General features: G+C 35.9%; 1 protein-coding gene across 2 annotated transcripts; it reads left to right on the top strand.

Moving 5' to 3' along the window:
• The first annotated feature begins 882 nt into the window (after positions 1-882).
• Positions 883-23,284, top strand: LOC117344432 (mitofusin-2-like). Of its 2 annotated transcripts, none has more exons than XM_033907158.1 (18): positions 883-1,040; positions 1,828-2,057; positions 3,153-3,264; positions 3,754-3,916; positions 4,348-4,469; positions 5,490-5,598; positions 5,907-6,020; positions 6,700-6,853; positions 7,072-7,139; positions 8,113-8,234; positions 9,066-9,192; positions 9,530-9,634; positions 11,878-11,980; positions 16,071-16,291; positions 16,639-16,800; positions 17,742-17,938; positions 18,434-18,568; positions 19,373-23,284. In XM_033907158.1, the coding sequence occupies exons 2-18, from the start codon at positions 1,847-1,849 to the stop codon at positions 19,443-19,445; spliced, it is 2,298 nt and encodes a 765-aa protein (XP_033763049.1). In that variant the 5' UTR covers positions 883-1,040; positions 1,828-1,846; the 3' UTR covers positions 19,446-23,284. The 2 variants fall into 2 exon arrangements, with proteins under 2 accessions (XP_033763049.1, XP_033763050.1); XM_033907159.1 differs by lacking the exon at positions 11,878-11,980 and adding an exon at positions 10,450-10,552.
• The last annotated feature ends 469 nt before the right edge of the window (positions 23,285-23,753 follow it).

Raw genomic sequence — 23,753 nt, 5'->3', positions numbered from 1 at the left:
AAAAAGATGACATGGTCAATACTGTCTGTAAGGCACAAGTACATGTCAATTGGCCAGGTTTCAAAGGGACTTGCTGAAAACTGGAAGTTAATCTCAAAACGAGATTAACATACGGAAAATAAGGCGGTATCCTTCAAAAAATTATTGAGTTTTGATGCTCAAAATTACACAACTACATATCGAAATAATTTTAACGATAACACATTTGAGATATCTGGGAAAAAACTAAGATGGATAACACAACATCATGATACATGTACACATATTGAAAATTATTATTTAAATATTTTTATAAAAGTGCTGATGAATGGTCCTTCCTGTTTTTTCAATTTTTATGCCAAAATTTATTAATGGTACAATGTATCCCAAGTTATTCTGAGGGAAGATTCATACTAGGATATTATTATAACAACATGTATTAAGATATATGCAATATGTTAGCAGCCCATTTGGAATATCTTGGATTCACTCACAATAGAAATGTTATAGGCTTAGCCTGTTGTCCAATCCATTTTTATATCTAAAATCTATCTCTATTATGAAATATTGTATGTAAATTAATTCAAATGCTTGATTGAATAAAATATTTTGAAATGAAAATGAAAGAGAAATGTTTCAAAGATGCTGCCTACTTGTAAGTGTAATAGCGCAAATGCATTTAATTAGACCTGCAAAATAAATATTGAATGATAAATTAATAAATAATAATAAATTAACTAATTAATAAACTAGATAAGATTTAATTTAGATAAGTAACTAGATAAACGTGTATTTGAATAAAAATAGATTCATATATCAGAAATTCATTATTTATGATGAGCCGTCAACATTTAGCTGTCTGATCCGGATGTTTATGACCGCTGTCTCGTTTCCGATAGTACACTTATCCAAGATGTCCGCTGCCATGCGTTAAGTTACTGAAGGTCGATATAAGAACATAGTAGGAAACCATTTATTAGATCTTTACTACAGTCAGCTGATAAGTTCCCGACAGTTCAAGAATCATTTATTGCCTGTTACATCTCAAACTAGGAGCAGACGTAAGTATTTATTGTCGAATGGGATGCATACATTTTATCTTACGCAACATTCCTGCGTTCAGACACTGCAGAGAAAACCGAAAGTGCTATGAAACAGTAAAGAAAACATTCTGCTACCATTTGATTGACAACGATCTAGTGAGAAGAGCTGTTTTTTGGAAAGGAAAAATATAAAACAATATTTTGCTCCCAATTTTAAAATGTAATTGCGACATTTTTTATTCGAAATCAAACCGCGCAATAACGCACGTTTTTTTTATCACGCCGTTTTTAACAGTCGTGATAAGAACGTTAACAGTGGATTCATGTAGTAAACGAACGAAAAACTCCATTCTTGCAGTGTGCTATGACAGGAATCGAACAAAGGTCTCTGGTGCGCTAATTCATGTCTCTCTCTTCACCACCGAGAGTCCATATTAATTACAGATCTTGTCATCTAGTCAGAATATCATTCGAACTATCACACAAGTGAGCCAAATAAAAAGAATGCTTTGTGATGACTCACTCCTGTGTTGCCCTGAAAGATTAATTCTGTGATATTTTGTTGTCTGATACTTTTATCGCAAAATTCCACTTATAACATAGAATATCTACCAGTAATTGAATAATAATATCATGATATATAAGTGATCCTTCGAAGGCATAGGATGTGAGGACTTATTTAAAACAATGTATGTGCCTCTCCAATACTTGACACAACCTTTCTTTAAGTTCAAGTTTCTTCTGGATTTGACATATATTGGTTTCATGTAACACACATTCAACTTGACATTGATCTGGGTTTCAGGAGATGAGTTAGCAGGACCATGTCAGGAGTCTTACAAACATACAATATGGAAGACCTCGATGGTCAGCAAGGTCAAGGTGATTCTATGGTATCTGGTCGTAGTCTTGGCAATGGACATCATAGTCGTCCCCAGTCTCCACTTAAATTCTTCTCTCAAGCCAAAAAGACAATCAACGATATATTTAAGGAAGTATTAGAATATATCAATGAGTCAAAGACATTTCTCACTGGTAAGTCAAAATATTTCTCATTGCTTTTAAAAATAAAAATAAAATGAAAGAAAACCCACTGTTGTTGGTTAGGTATATAACTGACAGAATACTGACATGAAATTAAAATAGTACTTTAAAAAAAGAAAAATTTATGTATAGAGATTCATAAAAAATACAAGGAGAATTTGACAAGGTGTTTTGGGATGTTAAGCCTCTTCTGTTGTCATTGACATCACCTGCCATGTAAATATAATTAAAACATGTAGTGTAATGTCCTCAAAGTAAGAACCATGGTAGTGACACTGGAACCACCAGTGACCAGAAATACCTACAAGCATAAAACCCTTTTCTGGGGGCTTTTTGGGGCCTTTAATGTTCCCAATTGAAATTATTTCATATTTAAGCCAGTTCCCAAAATTTGCAGTTTACTCCTGAAAAAAACTTTACCAATTTTCTTCCCAAAATCAGACAAAAAAGGCCCTTTCCCAAACCAGTAAGAAAAAGCCCTGATCACAAAAAGAAAGTGAAATTTCCCAAAGAGATTATGATGTCAATCAGAAAACTTGTATTGTCCTTATCAGTCTACATCTTTGAAACCCTGTGTTGTTAGTTTTACCATCAATAGTCAAAAGTCAGCATCTGTCATAGAAATTGAGAATATTGGAGAAGTGTTCTTGAATATCCCCAGTTTGGAATATTTTGTTGACCCATTTTGTTCCTCAGGTATTAATAAGCATCAAATGTAAGAGACCACATGTCATTTTAGTTCAATTTGTTCATTCATTACCAGTTACTGCCCCCTGGCCCAAGAACCAGGCACTGCCCCGACCTATAATGGCCTGGGAATAGCACTGAAATGACTAAATTATGCTATCTCATAAAATATTTGTCATCTTTGACACAAATATGAACATTTAAATGTTAAGTCCCTCAGGTTTAGTTGAATTTCCTTGAAACTTTGAAGGTATCACCAACACTCGGCAACAGTATTAAGACATATATGACATGCATTTAAAAACAGAATATTTGTCATTTATACAATGGATGACAATTTCTGTCAGTCTTGTGCATAATAAAAACACTGAATAATAGAAAGATGTCAATTTTTTTCAGAGCACAAAGATGGGTCAGAGGAAAAGAAACATGTGGAAGAGTTTCAGGATATGGTGAAAGGCATCATAGAGGTTTTGGCTCGTGACCACATGAAAGTGTGCTTCTTTGGAAGGTAACGCAAAAAAATTCATGTATCTGAAACCTTTTCTAAGAAAATCTCTCTAATGTTTCTGTCAGCATCATTTTGAGAAGGTCTCAAAATTTCATCTATACTTAGTACTGCAAGGCTTAAGTAATAATGACAGCTATGTATAAACATTGTTGTACATGTACATGCATGTATACCCATACATATTGTTGTCTTCCATGGCCAGGCAAGACACAACACTAGCTGATTTCGAGGTATGCATATAAATAGAGAAGAACTTAAGTGTGGCAATGTTTTCTTTGTTGTTTTTCAAAATCATCTCTATTCAAAAGTCACCAAGGTCTCTCTTCAAAGGGAGATAACTGTATATATCCCTTAAAATTCAGAAACATACATTATATTGTTATACTGAATTATGATGTCGGCCTTTTTGGATGACTTTATCACTGAATTACACATAGAGTGAATGTAAACAGTTCAGTGTCAAGCAGTTTTATTTATAACACTATCCAGGACTTCCAATGGAAAGAGCTCGGTGATAAATGCTATGTTACGAAAGAAGATATTGCCCAGTGGCATCGGGCACACAACCAACTGTTTCCTCCAGGTAGAAGGATGTGATGGAAATGAAGGATGTTTATATACAGAAGAGTCAGACGAGGCAAAAAGCGTCAATGTAAGACACTCAAAGAGAAACCAGAGACACTTAATTTATCAAAAACTTCAATTCAATTCTTCTTTCACTTTTTAAATAATACTTATATAATATAGAAGATTTCAAGTTCAAATTTTTTTTATCAGTGTTAATTGTAAAAAAGTTTGACAATATTAGGTCTTCCTAGCAAGTAGATGTATGTTTTGCATAAAATGTTTAATATCAACATAAATAAGTTTTTACAAAATTAATGTTCAACCTCAAAAAGCCTTGACCTTCATGTTTTATGATTTATAGTAAAAAATGAAAGCACACAACAAATACCATGACAACATGAAATAATTTTGATATTCCTAATCTAGAATAACAAAGTTGGACATCTCTTGTTTCTAATTACTGTTTAATGTATAAGGTAACATAACACCTTAACAGACCTCTGTTTTGATTTACAGTCTGTGAAGCAGCTAGCTAGTGCCCTGAGTACAGCAAAGTTGAAGGAAAACTCTCTGATCAGGATCTTGTGGCCCAAAGAAAAATGTCGTCTCCTCAAGGAAGATGTCGTCTTTTTAGACAGGTAAGCCACCTGGACACACAGGGTAGCTGGAATTTGTTTTTACTGACTTTAGGACTTTTTTTTTTCTCTTTCATTCCCATTTTTGTAAAAATTAACTTGCCAAGTACTTGTCAAAATTTCAAATATTAATCAACTTACACTAATTTGTTGAACATTAAATTAATCAGGGCTCAAAGTGGATATTTTTACCAGGTGGCCTATTTGGATACCAAGTCATAAAATCTAGACGCCAATTAGAAAAGTTAGCCTCCAAAGTACCAAAGTTGTCATAATTAAAAAAAAAAAAAAATTTAATTCTTAAGTTCAGTTAAACATCTCTCTGTAACTTTTTCAATTGTGAACATCATTTAAGCATTGACTGAAACCTTTGAAAGATTAACCAAATCGCAAATTAACACTATTTTTTAGTGGCCATGCAGGCACCTTATAGGTCAATAACTGGTCGCCAATGGTGAATTTAAAGCACCATGTCCACTAAAATAGGTGCCACTTTGAGCCCTGTTAATTAAAGTCAACTACAATATACTTGTGATAAATACATATCCAGTTTTCAGACAATACATGTACATTAATTTTAAAAAAAACCTATCATTGTCTTGTTTTCACTGTCATAATTGTAATAAAGGAGATATTGACAATATATTTCCCACCAACTGATTATTAGTCCTTACCGATAAAACAGCTGGGACTATAGGTTTCCTCTCCATCTGTCTTGAAAGTACATGTATGTACATACTTATGTGTGTATGAATGTAAGTAATGCCAGAGTTTGTCAGCATTCTAACAGCTTCATGCCTTGAGGGATTTTGATCAAACTTGACACAATGATTAAGGATTATACTATTTCGGACAAGTTTATGTTGCAGAGTTTTTAGTCAAGGTCAAGGTCACTTCCAAAGGAGCTAAACTCCAGAAGTATGATACTGTTTAGGAAGTGATCACATAATGGGTTACTTGTAGCTACATGAAGGTATAGGTTTATCAAAGAAAATTCAGATTTGAGCCATAATTTTTTTCCAGTCCGGGCATAGATGTGACTCCTGACCTGGATGAATGGATTGACCGATTCTGTCTAGATGCAGATGTGTTCGTACTCGTGGCGAATTCTGAGTCAACTTTGATGAGGACGGTAAATAACATAAAGAGAATGAGATCCAAGTTTAAACATGTTTTAAATATCAGGATTTACAGTAAAATTTTGTCATATTGTCAAGAGAATCTTCGTAATTTTCAAAATTTTCAACTAACCGTTCATTATGAACTTTTGCATATAGATTGTGATTATTAATTATTTGTTGTATGGTAGAAGAATGATTACCATATGTTCTTGTACAAAATGAATGGATTTGGGATCAAATGCAAACATCTATTTTTAAAAATATTTTTTTTGATTACCGGGTATTATAATTCTTAAATGTGTCTTGCTTATAATTCCAGGAAAAGAAGTTTTTCCACAAAGTGAGCGACCGCCTTTCCAAGCCTAACATTTTCATCCTCCAGAATCGGTGGGATGTATCTGTGCTAGAGGAGGATGCGGAGGAGGTTCATTCAGTATGTACATAGATATCTAGAGTTATTTATTGTGATTCAAAAAAGAATCCAAAACATTTCTCTTCCAAGCCTTAATTTTTCCAGAATTTTTTTTTATAATTTTCAATGTATGTATACACATAAAATCTGTTGTGAATTGGTTTCTGAAGGATAACGCCACAGTTTCATTTTGCTTAGAGTTTTGCCTACTGAAATTGGGTTTGGTACCCAACAGTATACAGGAAAGCATAATGGTGATCATTCTGCATGATTTGTAGTAATCATGTAACTGCAGGGCTGTGAAAATTCACTTGCCCAACATCCTAGGCAACCATATTTTGAGTTTGAGGTAGTGAAAAATGTTTTACACTTGCCTGGTAAGATTGATATTGCTATCTCTAACATGATTTTCATTTCGATTTCCTGAATTCTGTGTGGTTAGGAATTTACCAGTATGACTGTAGTGAAGTATTTTAAAATATATTAAAATAAACTATTAGCAATTGACATATCTTGATTTTCCATGTTTGTAAAGCAAATTTTCGAGGTTGGAAAAGTAAGTTGCTGGTGCACTCGGAAACCTTCCCTTCTCTAATGTTTTAAGACTTTTATACTGTTGAACTAGTTACTGTTCTACTTAATTTCTGTAGTATTTGTAAACTAATTCACTAATAAGTGTCTATTTAACTGTTGTGATTAGGTGAAAGAGCAACATTACCAGAGAAATGTGGAATTTCTCTGTGATGAGCTGAAAGTGGCAAACAGTCAGGAGGCCAAAAACAGGATCTTCTTTGTGTCAGCGAAGGAAGCCCTCATTACTCGGCTACATGAGGATAATCAGACTCCTACTCCAAGTATGTTTATCTCCAACCAAACGACACAATCTTCTTTTATATGTTCTCTCAAAATGGCTTTGAACCCCTGAATAATGTTTTTTTTTGTGTCATTTCCCACTTCTTAAAAATTTACATAGTTCCAAATATAAACTTTAACAGCATACTGATGACTTTTGAAACCTTTGAAATGTTACAAACTATCAAACACAGTGTTACAAAACTGCTTTGTTTTACAGCTGGGTCCTTGCAACGGGACTTCACAGACCGACTTTTTGAGTTTGCCAACTTTGAGAGAATGTTTGAGGTACGCTTATTCATTAATGAATTAATTAAATTGATTAGTTGAAGAAAAGAAATTAGTTTTAAATTGAATTGGATGTGAAAAATTCCAATCTATTACCAGGGGTATTGTAAATTTATGTTTTCATTTAAGATTGATATGGCAAGATAAACCAGAGAATTTTAAGAGCTTAACACTGATTTCATATGTATGTTTACTAAGTTTGTTTACGAGCTAATCAATTATATATCGAATAAGGAAATATTTGAAATATCAATGGCAAATAAAACCAATATCAATCTAAAAGATTGTAAGAAATTTTCAATATGTAACATTGGCCAGCAATTACATAATGTATAGTTTGTAATTTAGAGACGTATTGTTTTTGCTCCTGAATAATTTTGTTTTTCGATTGGTCAGCCAAACTGAAGTCTCTAATTGGTCGAAATTTAGATATTGTCTGATTTTGATGAAATTTAGTATATCAGTGTAGTATGACACTGCAAACACTGTTGTGATATAAATTATTTTATTTACGACTGGGGGGGGGGGGGGGGGGGGGGCGGGCAAATGTAACAGTCCCCATTTCAATAAGTACTTTTTGACTTTCCTACTGATTTCTTAAGGGCTATTCCATTATAATATCTACCTGCCCCCAGGACTCCACAAAAAATCACTTCTATACATAGTTGTTTTGCCTTCCTATTACTTCTATGTCATTTATTAGATAAATTCTATAGGTGGTACCCCTTAACCAAACAAGTCCTGGGGTAGGGTAGATTTTTTGCTGGAAAAGCCCTAAACTTTCCACAACACAGTACACACAAAATAACCACAAGCTTAATTGCTGGAAGTTTCATTTTATTTTAATTTCATATAAAGTATAAAAGAGTGGCTGTCTGTTTGATACTGTCTCTCTGTTATAAATAATAGGGTGAAGACAATAGGAGGACAGTTTTTTTTTTTTTTTTTTTATTCTTTATTGTTTTCCATTTAGGTGTGTATATCTAAGTCAGCTGTTAAGACAAAGTTTGAACAGCATGCCAAGAGGGGCAAAAAAGTCAACGGTAATCTTAGGGACGTGATGGAAAAAACCTACACCGACAGTTTACAGCAGATGTAAGTATTCGCTAGTTAAGTCTTTAGGTGCTGTGGAACAGCCACTCATAGCGATCATCGCCGACTTTATTCGAGGACAAATTCATTCATTCGTAACTCTTGGGGGAATCAAAATGTCGCTTATTTCTACAGTAAATCCTGATGAGTTCAGAATGGAACTGGAAAAGATTTTTCCTCCAAAAAAAAAAAACACACTCCTTCCGCAAAGTATTTGTTTGTAATTTAGTAATATGATTCACAATTTTATGTGTTTGAAGACGTCTGTTTAAGATAAATAAATTGTAGAAAAAACATTAAAATCTTGGTCAATGACCCGTTTTTTTCATTGAGTATTCCAAACTATTTTCTGTGTTAATTATTTCACTTGATTGAATATAATTCAACTATTTTTTTTTTTCAAATTTGACAAGGACAGTACATTTAATTAAAGTTCAAATTGCCATGATGGCTTGATGATCACAAAGTGTTACAGAAACTTTTTCTGGTTTGCCACTATTTAGAAAAGGTAGTGCCTGAAATGATCTTTATTTTTTCCTTAATCTTAAAATCTAAAATTAACTCAGCAAAGTTTTCAAGAAAGCATTCTTCTGCATTGTCACATTGGATGTATCTGTTGTGGTTATGGTCTGTATTATAGGGCTGTCAACAGGATCAAATCACGACTATTTATCTATCTATTTAATCTATCTAGTAGTTAGTGGTTTGAAGACATAACAATGTCAGACCATATATTTCTCACCTTACAGGAAGAGTCTGTGCTTGTCTGACATCACTGTTTTTAAATCTTAAATCTTAAATAATGATAGACCATATATATTTCTCACCTTACAGGGAAGAGTCTGTACGTGTCCGACAGGAAACAGCAGATGAACTTGACTACCTAGAGAAGCAACTGACCCTGCTGACTGGCGACATTAAGGATAAAATCCGCTTCATGGTGGACGACGTTGAACGAAAAGTTAGTATTCGACAAGATCAATGTTTTAGGTTTTATTTCCGCAGATTAATTGATAATGTACACCTACAGGTGATAGTTGTTTTGTGATCAAAGAGATTTCTGGTATTATTAGGGCACTTATAAGTTGTTTTGTGATCAAAGAGATTTCTGGTATTATTAGGGCACTTATAAGTTGGGGGGACTCTAAATTGTTTTCTCTTCATCGTCTTGTTTATACTATTTTTTGCCTAGATTCATCATTTATCAAATTATATGTTTTATTATATGTTTATGAGTTCATTGTTTATTTTATTTTCATATATTGATCGTTTGTTTAATCTTCTTTCTTTATCTTCAGGTGTCAACGGCACTGAGTGAAGAAATTCGCCGTCTGTCATCCATTGTAGACGAGTTTGAACGTCCATTCCATTCTGACCCAGTACTTCTCAATGTCTACAAGAAGGTTAGTATCAGAGTTTGACCATAAGATATCTATACATTGTCAGGTGTTGATCAGACCTGAAATTATTATATTTCTGAGGAGATACTGTTACAGAGTTATTTCATTAGAGTCGCAATGTTTGTCTAGCTGAGAAATTTTATTATATATGTGTAAACTTAGTAGTATGAACTTGTAAAAGTAGAAATTGCGGGAGGAATCTTTACAGTAGGGCCATTTTGTAAAATATATCCCATGGGCAATTTGTTAATATCAGTGAAAAATAAATATACTGGTTATGAAAATCGTCAAAAAGTTTCACGAAGTTTCAAGAAGTTTCCATCTCCTTTTCTTTTTTTAATTCTACAGGCTGAATCTTTAACATCATATACGTTTGTAATCTGATAGATTTCTCTATTCAGTATTCTGTATATGAAGCTCATCTTATTCACTAAACAGTAACTTGGCAAAAAAAAGTATTCTGATTCCTATTATACCCCAACAAAGAGCTATAGCTGTAGATTTGTTATTGATGTAAAAAACAAACAAAAACAAACAAAAACAAAAACAAAAAAACAACAAAAAAACTGCCATGGAATTAATTGATGCTAGTAGTATTAGGTATTTTACCACATACACATTGACATTTAGCAAGGTGTTTGTTTTGAAATGCTCTGTAAAGTCATCAATTTTCCAAACTGAGAAATGTCAGCACTTCCTGAATACAGAGAAAAGCTCTCGGCTACATTATCTGGTCCGGTGTATAGGATCGTGATGGTCATAGAACAAAGTACACCCGAACTCGTATCATTTAGAACTTATTGCTATCTCTCGCCAAGGAACTACACTTGTATGTGGAGGGGGCTGTCTGCCAGAACCTGACAGGCCGATGCTCCACGGCTATAGAGAAAACCATAGAAAGGGTTGAGACACAGCTCACAGGTAACCGGTTCATTGGCAGTAACCCCTGCATTGCTACCACCTCTCTGGGATGTGTAACCATGATCATATTTAGTCTATTTTTAGTCTATTTTAACTTTATTTAGTCTATTTTTATCTGTTTTCTATGTGACGGTGATAACAAGTGTGTGTTGGTCTTATATACACAAAATACTGGATATATTTAATGTTGGTTATTAGCAAAGGAATCTATTTTTGGATCCGACACGAAATCTACAAATTTACTATGAATTTGAAAAATTATTAAAAACTTTGTTTATAGATCACAAAAAGCATTCAATTTAAAGAGATTTATAATAAAAACACAAATGATAAATCGCAAAAAAAAACAAAAAACAAAGTCAAGATAAAAGTTTATAAATGAAAAATTTATTGATCACAAAAATGATCAACTTTCAAATGAAAAAAAATTGTGAACCATGAATGCAGTGATAGTAAGGGGAGGTAATTACCCATTCCGTTGTGTATATAACATCACACACTTGTTCTGACCAGCATGTTGTGATGTACAGGAGGCAGCAACTTGAGACTGATGATCACAAAGTCTATCATTAATATTATTTGAAATTCATCATACACTTACAACTGTTGGACAGGAAATTTTCCCAGCCTGTAATATACTTAGGGTTCAGATAAAGAATAAAGACTGGGTTTTCTTTTACAGAGAAAAATAAAGCTTGGAGACCAAAACTAAGAAAATTAAAAAATTTTTAAAAATTCTCCTGAAAATCCTGGATTTACAATATTCCTTGATGTGAAAAACATTGAAATTAAAACTTGCCATAAACTAAATTTTTTTTTTTTTTTTTTTTTTACAAAATTTCATAACATGAATTTAATCTTGAATATAAATATGCTTCATAACACCAGTGAATTCCTTTTTATTGGAAGGGGTATAATTTTTTGTATTTTCTTTTTGGTTTGTTTGGTTTTGCTTTTTCTCAACTTTAGAAATTCATAATTACACATGATTTTGTGTATTTTCAATGCATTCAGACATTTCTTATGAAATTAATCATTTCTTTACAAAACTTTTATAGACTGAGCACACTTCTCATTTTGTTTAGTCTAAACACTATCTTAATATTCTTTATTCCTTTTAAACCAAGTAATAATCTAGCTGGTACATTTGTATTAACCAAAAGGTAAAGGTGCTGCACAGCTCAGTCTCCAGTTGTTGTCGGCCTGTGCCTGTGTGTATTTTGTGGCTATGCCATCCCTTGTGCCGTCATTTGTGTGACATAACTTCCCTCTGATATCCTCTGATTTTCCTGAACCTTAGCTTGTTACATGTATATCCCCATCAGGAGTTGCATAGCCATGTTGAGGGTGGGCTGGGCCGGAACCTACAACAACGCTGCTCGTACGTACTACAGAACTCTGTGGAAGAAACGCAGACTGAAATGACAGGTATTATATCCCCACTAACTCCCTTCCCCATTCCCCTGACCTTGGCTTCCATCCCCTTTATTCCATCCCATGCCACCATATTTCCTGGCCTACCAAGGCCTCCACCTTCCCTCTTCTGCCTTCTATCATAAAGATCTGATAATTTCTTCAAGTCTCTCTTTTCCTCCTTGACCTTCTTTTTTCATTTATCTGTCTTCTCTAATAAAAATCTCTTAATTTCCTCTCTTATCCTCTTCAGTCCTTCATCCTTCCTTATTATTTCCAAACCTCCCTAGCCCCTTCCCTGACTTCATCCTTCCCAGCTATCTCCAATCCCCCCTCCCCTCCTTCCTTCCCTGACTTCATCCTTCCCAGTTTTCTCCAATCCTCCCACCTCCTTCCCTGACTTCATCCTTTCCAGTTTTCTCCAATGCTTCCACCTCCTTCCCTGACTTCATCCTTCCCAGTTTTCTCCAATCCTCCCACCTCCTTCCCTGACTTCACCCTCCCCAGCTTTCTCCAATCCTCCCCACCTCCTTCCCTCACTTCAACCTTCCCATCTTTCTCCAATCCTTCCCACCTCCTCCCCTGACTTAATCCTTTCCAGCTTTCTCCAATCCTCCCCACCTCCTCCCCTGACTTAATCCTTTCCAGCTTTCTCCAATCCTTCCCACCTCCTCCCCTGACTTAATCCTTTCCAGCTTTCTCCAATCCTCCCCACCTCCTTCCCTGACTTCAACCTTCCCATCTTTCTCCAATCCTTCCCACCTCCTTCCCTGACTTCATCCTTCCAAGCTACCTCCAATCCTTCCCATCTTCTTCCATGACTTCTTCCTTCCCAGCATTCTTCAATCCTTCTCACCCCCTTCCCTGGCTTCTTCCTTCCAAGCTTTCTCCAATCCTCCCCACCTCTTTCCCTGACTTCATCCTTCCGAGCTTTCTCCAATCCTCCCACCTCCTTCCCTGACTTCATCCTCCCAAGTTTTCTCCAATCCTCCCGACCTCCTTCCCTGACTTCATCCTTCCCAGCTTCCTCCAATCCTTCTCACCTCCTTCCCTGACTTCATCCTTCCCAGCTTTCTCCAATCCTTCCCACCTCCTTCCCTGACTTCATCCTCCCCAGCTTTCTCCAATCCTTCTCACCTCCTTCCCTGACTTCATCCTTCCGAGTTTTCTCCAATCCTCCCACCTCCTTCCCTGACTTCATCCTTCCGAGTTTTCTCCAATCCTCCCACCTCCTTCCCTGACTTCATCCTCCCCAGTTTTCTCCAATCCTCTCCACCTCCTTCCCTGACTTCATCCTCCCCAGTTTTCTCCAATCCTCCCACCTCCTTCCCTGACTTCATCCTCCCCAGTTTTCTCCAATCCTCCCACCTTCTTCCCTGACTTCATCCTCCCCAGCTTTCTCCAATCCTCCCACCTCCTTCCCTGACTTCAACCTTCCCATCTTTCTCCAATCCTTCTCACCTCCTTCCCTGACTTCATCCTCCCCAGCTTTCTCCAATCCTTCCCACCTCCTTCCCCGACTTCATCCTTCCGAGCTTTCTCCAATCCTCCCCACCTCCTTCCCTGACTTCATCCTTCCGAGCTTTCTCCAATCCTTCCCACCTCCTTCCCTGACTTCATCCTTCCGAGTTTTCTCCAATCCTTCCACCTCCTTCCCTGACTTCATCCTTCCCAGTTTTCTCCAATCCTCTCACCTCCTTCCCTGACTTCATCCTCCCAAGTTTTCTCCAATCCTCCCACCTCCTTCCCTGACTTCATCCTCCCCAGCTTTCTCCAATCCTCCCCACCTCCTTCCCTGACTTCAACCTTCCCAGCTTTCTCCAATCCTCCCACCTCCTTCCCTGACTTCATCCTTCCAAACTTTCTCCAATCTTCATCACCTCCTCCCTGACTTCAACTTTCCGAGCTTTCTCCAATCCTTCTCACCTCCTTCCCTGACTTCATCCTTCCCAGCTTTCTCCAATCTTCATCACCTCCTTCCCTGACTTCATCGTTCCCAGCTTTCTCCAATCCTCCCCACCTCCTTCCCTGACTTCACCCTTCCCAGCTTTCTCCAATCCTTCCACCTCCTTCCCTGACTTCATCCTTCCCAGTTTTCTCCAATCCTCCCACCTCCTTCCCTGACTTCATCCTCCCAAGTTTTCTCCAATCCTCCCACCTCCTTCCCTGACTTCATCCTTTCCAGCTTAGTCCAATCCTTCCCACCTCCTTCCCTGACTTCATCCTTCCCAGCTTTCTCCAATCCTCCCACCTCCTTCCCTGACTTCATCCTTCCCAGCTTCTCCAATCCTTCCCACCTCCTTCCCTGACTTCATCCTTTCCAGCTTTCTCCAATCCTCTCACCTCCTTCCCTGACTTCATCCTTCCCAGCTTTCTCCAATCCTCTCACCTCCTTCCCTCACTTCTCCCTGCCCGGTTTTCTCCGAGTCCATTTTCTTGACTCCAGTACTATCCTATGTTACCTTCTTTTTTCACAACTTCCTCTTTCTATCTCCCAATTAACATACCCTCTCAGATATCACAATGTCCACATCAACTGTTACCCTCTTCCTTTTAGACATGATGTAATAGAAACTAGTGAACTGTTAAAAGTTCTTACTTTGTTTTGTAAGGTATGTAATGCCCCCTCCCTTCCCCAAAGTCTTCTGACCCATGATCCATTCCATATACCTGTACAGTGACTTAGACACACCATTGAAATGACTGAAAGTTGAAGATCTAGCACTAAGAAAGAATCAACCATGGTGTAATGATTGAAGCAGTATTTATTTGAAATGTTCATGATATACATGTTGTAAGATCATTGCATGTATATTTTAATGTACAAAGCTGTTATGATAGTTTTACATACACTTTCTGCTTTAAATGTTCATTTCATTTAAGTAAACTTTTTTTCTTTGTTTTATTTCATTATCATTATTTTTCACAATACGCTGTATAGATATTGTCACATATCTGTATGTTTCAATATTTGGAATACATGTATAAATTCATAAAATAATAAAAGTTGCATGTACCTGGTATTTATTATGAAGATGTACAATATATTTATCATGGTAGTCGTACTGATATGATACTAAAACATTAATTAGGTGTTGGGAGAAATTTTGATTTACCAGTTAATCATTTTAGTTAAAGAAACATCCAGGGAATAATCTGTAATTTGGGGTCAAATTCATCTGCTAGGTGTCAATAGTTATTTAATACAGAACTCAAAAGTGTGAATATATAATTTCATAAAGAAGACAGGTGATTCCTTTAGCCAGGGTTTCTAATGTGTATATTCTTCTATCGCCTACAGCTTGTTGCCAACAGCCAGGTCATGATTGGAGCATAGCTAACATGCACATAGTTAGGAGTGTAAATGGAAGTCATGTCCTGTCTCTAATATTTCAATAAATTATAGAAGTCAAATTGTGGTATTCATCACTGCTCATCAAAACTTGTTTTCATAATCATAATGGTAAAAAAAAAATGCATTTTGTTTTATTTTGATGTAGATAGAAAAATAGAGGTTTGAATGAGTATCTTGTCTATGTCGAATTACAACATTTTACGAAATTGGTCAAGCATTATCAGCTTGAAAAAGTGAAATGTATGTTTTTGAAAAAACATCATGTTTTTTAGTTCAATTTTTTTCCCTTTTTGCTGATTTTACAAGCACAGAGATTTCATGCTTGATGTGTGAGTGTATAGTTAGTGAGCAATTGACTAAGATTATGGCTTAAGTATGCTCTTTGGCTAGCTTATATTTCATAAAAATGTGGAGAAAAAAAATTGAGAAAACTACTGAAAAATTAGTATAAGTTATATTTTGGATGTTCTCAGTACTTGATTTAAACAATATACTTTTACTACTGAGCACTTTCAATCTACACTGTAGACAACCCTGTTTACACAACTTGTTACCATAGATATAACTAATCGAACAGCTAAGATTGTAAATGATGCAATTTGTCTGGAAATTTTTTAAAACTTAATGTATATTCTGCAGTGTCCTTATACTCAGTTAGATTATTTCACATCAATGTACTTTTACACATGATTAAACTATAAAGTTTTTCTTAATAAATCAATTTAAATTTGAATATAACAATGTTTACAGAACGTATAGCTGTTCTACTACCGGAGGAAACCAAACAACAGCTTTACAACTTAGTTCCCAGGCGCGACTTCGAGATTGCGTACCGTCTGGACTGTCGGAATCTGTGTGCTGACTTCCAGGAAGACATACAATTTCGCTTTTCCATGGGTCTCACTGCCCTTATGCAGCGTTTCCTCGGAAGAAAGGGTGCTCACTCCGTTCTGACTGGCCATTCTGATACGGTAACATTTTAAAGCGGATATGTTATATATATATTTGTTACACAATGAATGATGCTGTGAAGCGTTTACAAATTTAAGAGAGTTTGTGATAGAATTGTTTGAGACGTTGTTAAAGAGTTGTTGCAGAAGGAGTTAGAATTGTTCTGTCAGAAGAATATCTGATGAATGCAACCTTTTGTTGAAGATCTGAGGTAGTTGGTTTGATACCTAACCATGGTAGTTTGCTTTTGCGGGAATCTTCGATCACAAACCATTCTGTACTGTTGAACCTGTGTCCTTTTGACCCTATAACAAGATTTCTATGAATACCACGGCCAAATATTACTTGATTAATTCTTGTGTTACAGATACCACGGCCAATGTCAGAAGGAGGGCCACAGACACCCCTCGGAGAGTTTTATCGTCCTCTTGCCCCAGAACAGAACAACCAGTTACTCATCTCCATGATAACAACCTTTGCTTCCATCACGTCGCGTACCACCATGGGGGCCATAATTGTTGGAGGCCTTGTAAGTACAGCAGATATGTCATGTTTTATGTAGAGAACAGGATGTTTGATACTATTCAGGCTTAATACATATACACAGGATATAGTTACTGTATCTGGCAATAAGTCTATGTCTGGCAATAAGTCTATGTCTAGTAATAAGTCTATGTCTGGTAATAAGTCCATGTCTTGTAATAAGCCTACGTCTGGTCATAAGTAATAAGGCCATGTCTGGTAATAAGCCCATGTCTGGTAATAAGCCTACGTCTGGTCATAAGTAATAAGGCCATGTCTGGCAATTAGTCTATGTCTTCCAATAATCCTATGTCTGGCAATAAGTATATGTCTGGTAATAAGTCCATGTCTGTTAATAAGTCTATGTCTGGTAATAAGTCTATGTCTGGTAATAAGTCCATGTCTGGTAATAAGTCTATGTCTGGTAATAAGCCAATGTCTGGTAATAAGTCCATGTCTGGTAATAAGCCCATGTCTGGTAATAAGTCCATGTCTAGTAATAAACCCATGTCTGGTTATAAGTCCATGTCTAGTAATAAACCTATGTCTGGTTATAAGTCCATGTCTGGTAATAAGCCCATGTCTGGTAATAAGTCCATGTCTGGTAATAAGTCATGATCAGTGTCTGCAAATAAGTCCATGTCTGCCAATAAGCTGATGTATGGTAATAAGCCTATGTCTGGTGATAAGTAATAAGACCATGTCTGATAATAAGCCCTTGTATGCCAGTGATCCATATGATGTCTGCCAATACGTCCATTAACATGTACATGTATTACTGTTAAATGTAACTTCTGTCAAGTATTTTTCTTGGTCCTGTAATTAGCCCATCCTCTAATGTTAGTAAAAGTTTATATGTTTGTCACCAGCACTTTCTACAGGATAAATATGGTATATCTTCATTATAGAACTATACACGAACTGTGACCTTTGTCCTTTGAACTTAAGGTTGCCAAGGCAGCAGGCTGGAAGGTGATAGTGGTGACAAGTGGGCTTTATGGACTCCTCTATATGTACGAGAGACTGACATGGACAAACAAAGCCAAGGAGAGGTCGTTCAAACGTCAGTATGTCGACTACGCATGCAGTAAACTGAAACTGATTGTGGATCTCACCAGTGCTAATTGTAGCCACCAAGTACAACAGTAAGTAACAATATGGACACTGTGTTTTAGACTCCATCATCATGTATAGATTATTTGGGGTCTATGATTGATTTGGACATTGAAATATGATTTGGACAATGAATTATTGAAATCATTTGTAATTTGAACTCGCATTCCTTGAATTTTTGTAGAATCTTATTGGTAGTTTACAAAACAGGTTTTTTTTGAAAATATGTTTTTGGTCGTCTGTCTATGGCTTGCATTCCATAACCATGTATAGATTATTCGGGTCTAGGTTTGATTTGGACAATGAAATTATTTGTAATATGAACTCACATTCCTTTTGAAGAATCTTAATGGTAGTTTGCAAAACAAAAGATTTTTGAAAATGAATTGACCTTACATGGAACGATATGTCCCCACTTTTTGTGGAGAATCTGTCAGGATAATGTTTCTGCTACTGTTACTGCTGCTGCTGCTGCTGATGATGATGATGACTTTTGGTATAAACACAATTCCTTACTTTTTTTTCAGGGAACTATCTTCTACTTTTGCACGTCTCTGTAACCAAGTAGATATATCCAAGGAGAAGCTTCAGGTAGAAATCTGTAACTTAGATAAAGACCTGTCTCACCTCAAGGAAGTATCGGCCAAGGCCAAACTTCTCAGGTGAGTCTTGGAGAGTTCCAAAATTTTTAAGCATGACATTTATAATATCAAATTGACAGGTCTCTCTCCTCTACACTATAATCTGTATAATATCAAATTGACAGGCCTCTCTCCTCTACACTATAATCTGTGTAACATCAAATTGACAGGTCTCTCTCCTCTACTCTGTAATCTGTGTAATATGAAATTGACAGATCTCTTTCATCTACACTATAATCTGTGTAATATCAAATTGACAGGCCTCTCTCCTCTACACTATAATCTGTGTAACATCAAATTGACAGGTCTCTCCTCTCATTCTACACTATAATCTGTGTAATATCAAATTGACATGTCTCTCTCCTCTACACTATAATCTGTGTAATATCAAATTGACAGGCCTCTCTCCTCTACACTATAATCTGTGTAATATCAAATTGACAGATCTCTCTCCTCTACACTATAATCTGTGTAATATCAAATTGACAGATCTCTCTCCTCTACACTATAATCTGTGTAATATCAAATTGACAGGTCGCTCTTCTCTAAACTATAATCTGTGTACACTTAAGTGATAAACATTGTGCAAGTCGGTTTGGCTACACTGTGTAGAAGTTGAATTTACCCTTGGTTTGTTTATAGCCTGACCACAGATGTGAGAGTCTGTAGTCCCGTTATCCAGATTTAGAGCTGACCCACTATGGTGTAACCATTTAGCTTCCTTCACTTCCTTTGAAAATGTCGGTCTCTCTGTAAATCGCTTCGATACTTTGTTCCTTGGATGTTTAACCACACATAGACTATATTCATTTTTTTCTGTTGTAGAAACAAATCAGACTGGTTGGACAAGCAGCTGAATGGATTTATAGAAGAATTTCTTGTGAAACCTGATGCATGATAGAACTGACTTGTATCGAAGCCAGATCAGTGTTGATAACACCAAGGGAGAAATAGTGGTCTGTTTGTGGCATAATAGGAAAGGACGACATTCCCGAAATGTTTGTAATTGTTAAGTCTTACATTCAATGGAGGAAGCTATCAAGACTTTAACACAATGCTACATTGTATTTACACCCTTCAAAGACGGGATGTCACTCTTGTTTATTTGAATAACTGACAAGTTTTAGTGATGAAATAATTTGATATCAGATAAAAACAGGTTATTAGAATCTTTATCTGACAACCGTTGGTTATCAGAATCTTTATCTAATAACCTTTGATTATCAGAATATTTATCTAATAACCTTTGGTTATCAGAATCTTTATCTGACAATCTTTGATTATCAGAATCTTTATCTGACAACCTTTGGTTATCAGAATCTTTATCTGACAACCTTTGGTTATCAGAATCTTTATCTGACAACCTTTGGTTATCAGAATCTTTATCTGACAACCTTTGGTTATCAGAATCTTCATCTGACAACCTTTGGTTATCAGAATCTATATCAGAAAAGTAGGTGATTAGAATCTAACTATAAGATGGACTCTATTTATTAAAATGTTATATCCTCTATGTACATATTGGCTAAACTGTATGTGTCTACTATTGAATTACTTGTGTATGTTGTGTAAAGAGAGTCTTTCATCACTTAATGTATGAACATATACTAGAAAGTCACCATATAGCCATGGATTGCTCATCATTCATTGTAAGGAACTGTTATCTGATAACATTTAATTTTACAGGTCATTCTGTATAATTTTCCTAGTTTCGGTGAAATCATTTGTAGCCTCCAGACATAATTGCATCTATTAGCCCACCATGATTAGTTAAAGGGCTGTTCAAATTGCCCCTTGTCCATGGTCTGTCATATGTCTGTTTTCCATCCACAAACAATTATTTTTAACACTACTTCTTGAGAAGTACTAGGAGGATATTTCTCAAACTTTTTATGTATTGTTCCTCTTTGACTCTACATGCCTATTCAGTTTGAGACTCATTGGTCCCTAGTTGTACCAATGAAATTATGAGTGTAATCGGGAAAACAAAATGACTAACAGGCCGCTATCTTGGATTTTGACAGTAGAAATTTTTAAAGCTATTTCCCTGCTTGTTAGATTCTTCTTTATCTCTCTTTCTTTTTTTGCATGATCAGTTTTGCTTCTGATCAGAAGAAGCAACCTACAATATTATTTTGTGAATTCTACATATCAATAGAACATAATTATAAAGAAGAAAAAGGAGAAAAAAACCCATACAATGCTGGGCATCAAGATCCCTCTGGGTCTCTTGTTTACAGATATAAAGTTTTTAGAGAGAAGGTCTGTTATCAGAATAGCAGTCTATAAACTGTGTCTAAATGTGAATAAAGAGTGTTGTTAATTGATTTTAGTTTTATAAATGCCTTTGTTCTGGTGTCGCATCCTTAGGTCTTTGAAAACAGAATTCTTTATATGCAAACAGAATTCTTTATATGCTCCATAAATGACTGGACTGCTGAATGCATACAGCATTCACCTTACCTGGAACATGTGTAAGTACAATTTGTGTTTAGATCTTACGTCATTCTGTCAGTTTTCAAAGTTTTTTGTAAAGATGAAGATTTTCATCCTGTTAAATTTATCTGTGTTAAAATCAATACCAAAAAAATCATCTGATTTTGTAGTTTTTATATCATTTTTGTTCACTATGTTATAAATTTTGTTGTTAATCTTGAAGAGCCTCTGATTTTGTTGATGAATCGGCACACAGGCCAGACACAGGGGCATGTCTAGTCTTATATCATTAAAAAAAGCCAGAAATATTGCTGGCTATTTTTAGAAAATATAAGACTATACCTGCCCCTGTGGGCCAGCTGTAGAATGCTCTATGATTGATTATTGATACCAGACAGTATCAATGGTGTTATGATGCGAGTCATATACAAGTCATAATGTATTGCTATTTGTTATTGATGTTGAGTATTCCTAGTGGGAGATAAAATTAATTTATTGTGTTTGAGGTAGTCTTGGTTTCCTCTGGCCCCGGAATGAGATGATGGGACATTTTGATGATTCTGGTGTAGAGGCCAGGGGAGACTCGGGCTAGGCTTTGGGAGGTGGGCTATCCTGGGAAAGAAATGAATAGAATTCTATCGAGACTGGTTTGAATATGTTACATGTTGTTTGTATGACAGATGTAAGATTTGTACACTTATATGTCTGTAATTCTCTAATCAGCTTTGTATGTATTACGTTATTGGTATAGATTTTTTGATTGTTACATGTTTTGTGTACTAGCTACGTACCAAGCTACTTTTATAAATGACATCTTTATCAAACCTCATTTTTTATGTCATCCAGGTAAAATGATTATTGGAAGAAAACTTTCATGTCATAGGGGCACATTGTGTGTCCATGTTCTATGGGCACCTTGTCTGTCCATGCCATAGGGGCACGTCTGTCCATGACATAGAGGCAAATTGTCTGCATATGTTCTATGGGCACCTTGTCTGTCCATGTTCTATGGGCACCTTGTGTGTCCATGTTCTATGGGCACCTTGTCTGTCCATGTTCTAGGGACATCTTGTCTGTCCATGTTCTATGGGCACCTTGTCTGTCCATGTTCTATGGGCACCTTGTCTGTCCATGTTCTATGGGCACCTTGTCTGTCCATGTTCTATGGGCACCTTGTCTGTCCATGTCCTAGGGGCACCTTGTCTGTCTATGTTCTATATGGGCACCTTGTGTGTCCATGACATAGACGCACCTTGTCTGCCTATGTCCCAGGGGCACTTTGTCCATGTTCTGTGGGCACCTTGTCTGTCCATGTCATAGGTGTACCTTGTCTGTCCATGCCATAGGGGTCAATGTGTCTGTCCATTTCATAGCTATATGTACGGGCCCCTTGTCTGACCTATGTACACGTATGGCAGAACAAGTGTGGTAAAGAGCTACCATAATTGTTGTAATAATACAACAGTAAATGTTCATCCTTGGTTTATGTATTTACATGTTATTAAGTTACATTATATGCAGCATAAAATTGTGTAAAATATTAATTTGGATATACAGCATTGCTCACTGATTAGTGACATCACATGTCAAGGAATAAAATAAAGATAGAATAATTTGCAATAACATTATTTTATAAGTGTCATCCACATGTGTTGAACCAGTAATTATAACATATTACCTTAACGTGCACTAATTCAGTATTAACCTTTAAAATAGGAAAACCAAGTTATTACCAGGTAATATTTCTGTCCCAAAACGTTATTTTTACCCTAGCATCATATGAGTGATGCCAGGGTTGGGAGCTCTGGATTCACAATATTAGAAAATGTTGAGGTCATTAATATTAACTATATTATAATTTATTTTTAAGCAAATGTCATGAACAATACCTTGAAATTGCTTGTAGAATTTGGGCCAGAAAGTTAGAAGTGAATTTTGTGCTGTCACATTGAGAAGTAACACATTATTTTCTAATTTTTTTAGAGCATATTGAACAGAAAAGCAACAAAAGCTCACACAATAGCCAGATTTATTGTGCCATTCTTTCTGTGATGTTTCTTTTTTTCTAGCTGGATAGTTACTTTGTTCTGATTTATAAAACAGAAAATACATCTAGATCTGTGCATATTACTACGTACAGACAAGGGGAATAACTCATCCGACTTTGATGTACCTGTATTTAACCTGGGTTCCACGTGTGCCTGATTTTGCCATTGTCCTTTTAATGTATTGTTTATGTAGTCATTGAAATTTTGTTTAAGACTTCAATGAAACACAATTGTATTAAATACAAATTCATTATATCTGTATTTGCTTTTTGTGTTAAAATCTTGATGGACAGCTCGTTCACACTCAATGTGTAACCTCATTATCATCGGAAAAATATGTTAAACAATTCTATATTTAGCAGTGAATTCTTGGATCTGAGCTTAGAATGATTCCTCTGCATTACATGTATACTTGAGGACTGTTTATTCAACTATTCTCATCTCCAGAAATGTCTCGGTTTCATCTTGTTATGGTAGTTGACTAATATTTTGGATAATAATTATGCTGATCAAACCTGTTTTTAGTAGTGTGTTGATGCCTCTTTGTGTAAGTTTGCACTGCATTCTACAGGCAGAAATGTAAATTCTTTAACAATGTATATTGATACATGTAATCTTTTTGTTTCTTTAGTTCATCTGAGCGAGTAACTAGTCCATTGTACCTAACACCATAGGGACTTACAGACCTGCCAACTACTACTATTTTATAGTAATCTTTACTA

The sequence above is a fragment of the Pecten maximus genome, chromosome 16 (assembly GCF_902652985.1).
Source record: "Pecten maximus chromosome 16, xPecMax1.1, whole genome shotgun sequence".
Lineage (NCBI taxonomy): Eukaryota > Metazoa > Mollusca > Bivalvia > Pectinida > Pectinidae > Pecten > Pecten maximus.
The sequence above is the reverse complement of the archived record's forward strand: the minus strand, read 5'-3'. Positions and strand labels throughout refer to the sequence as shown.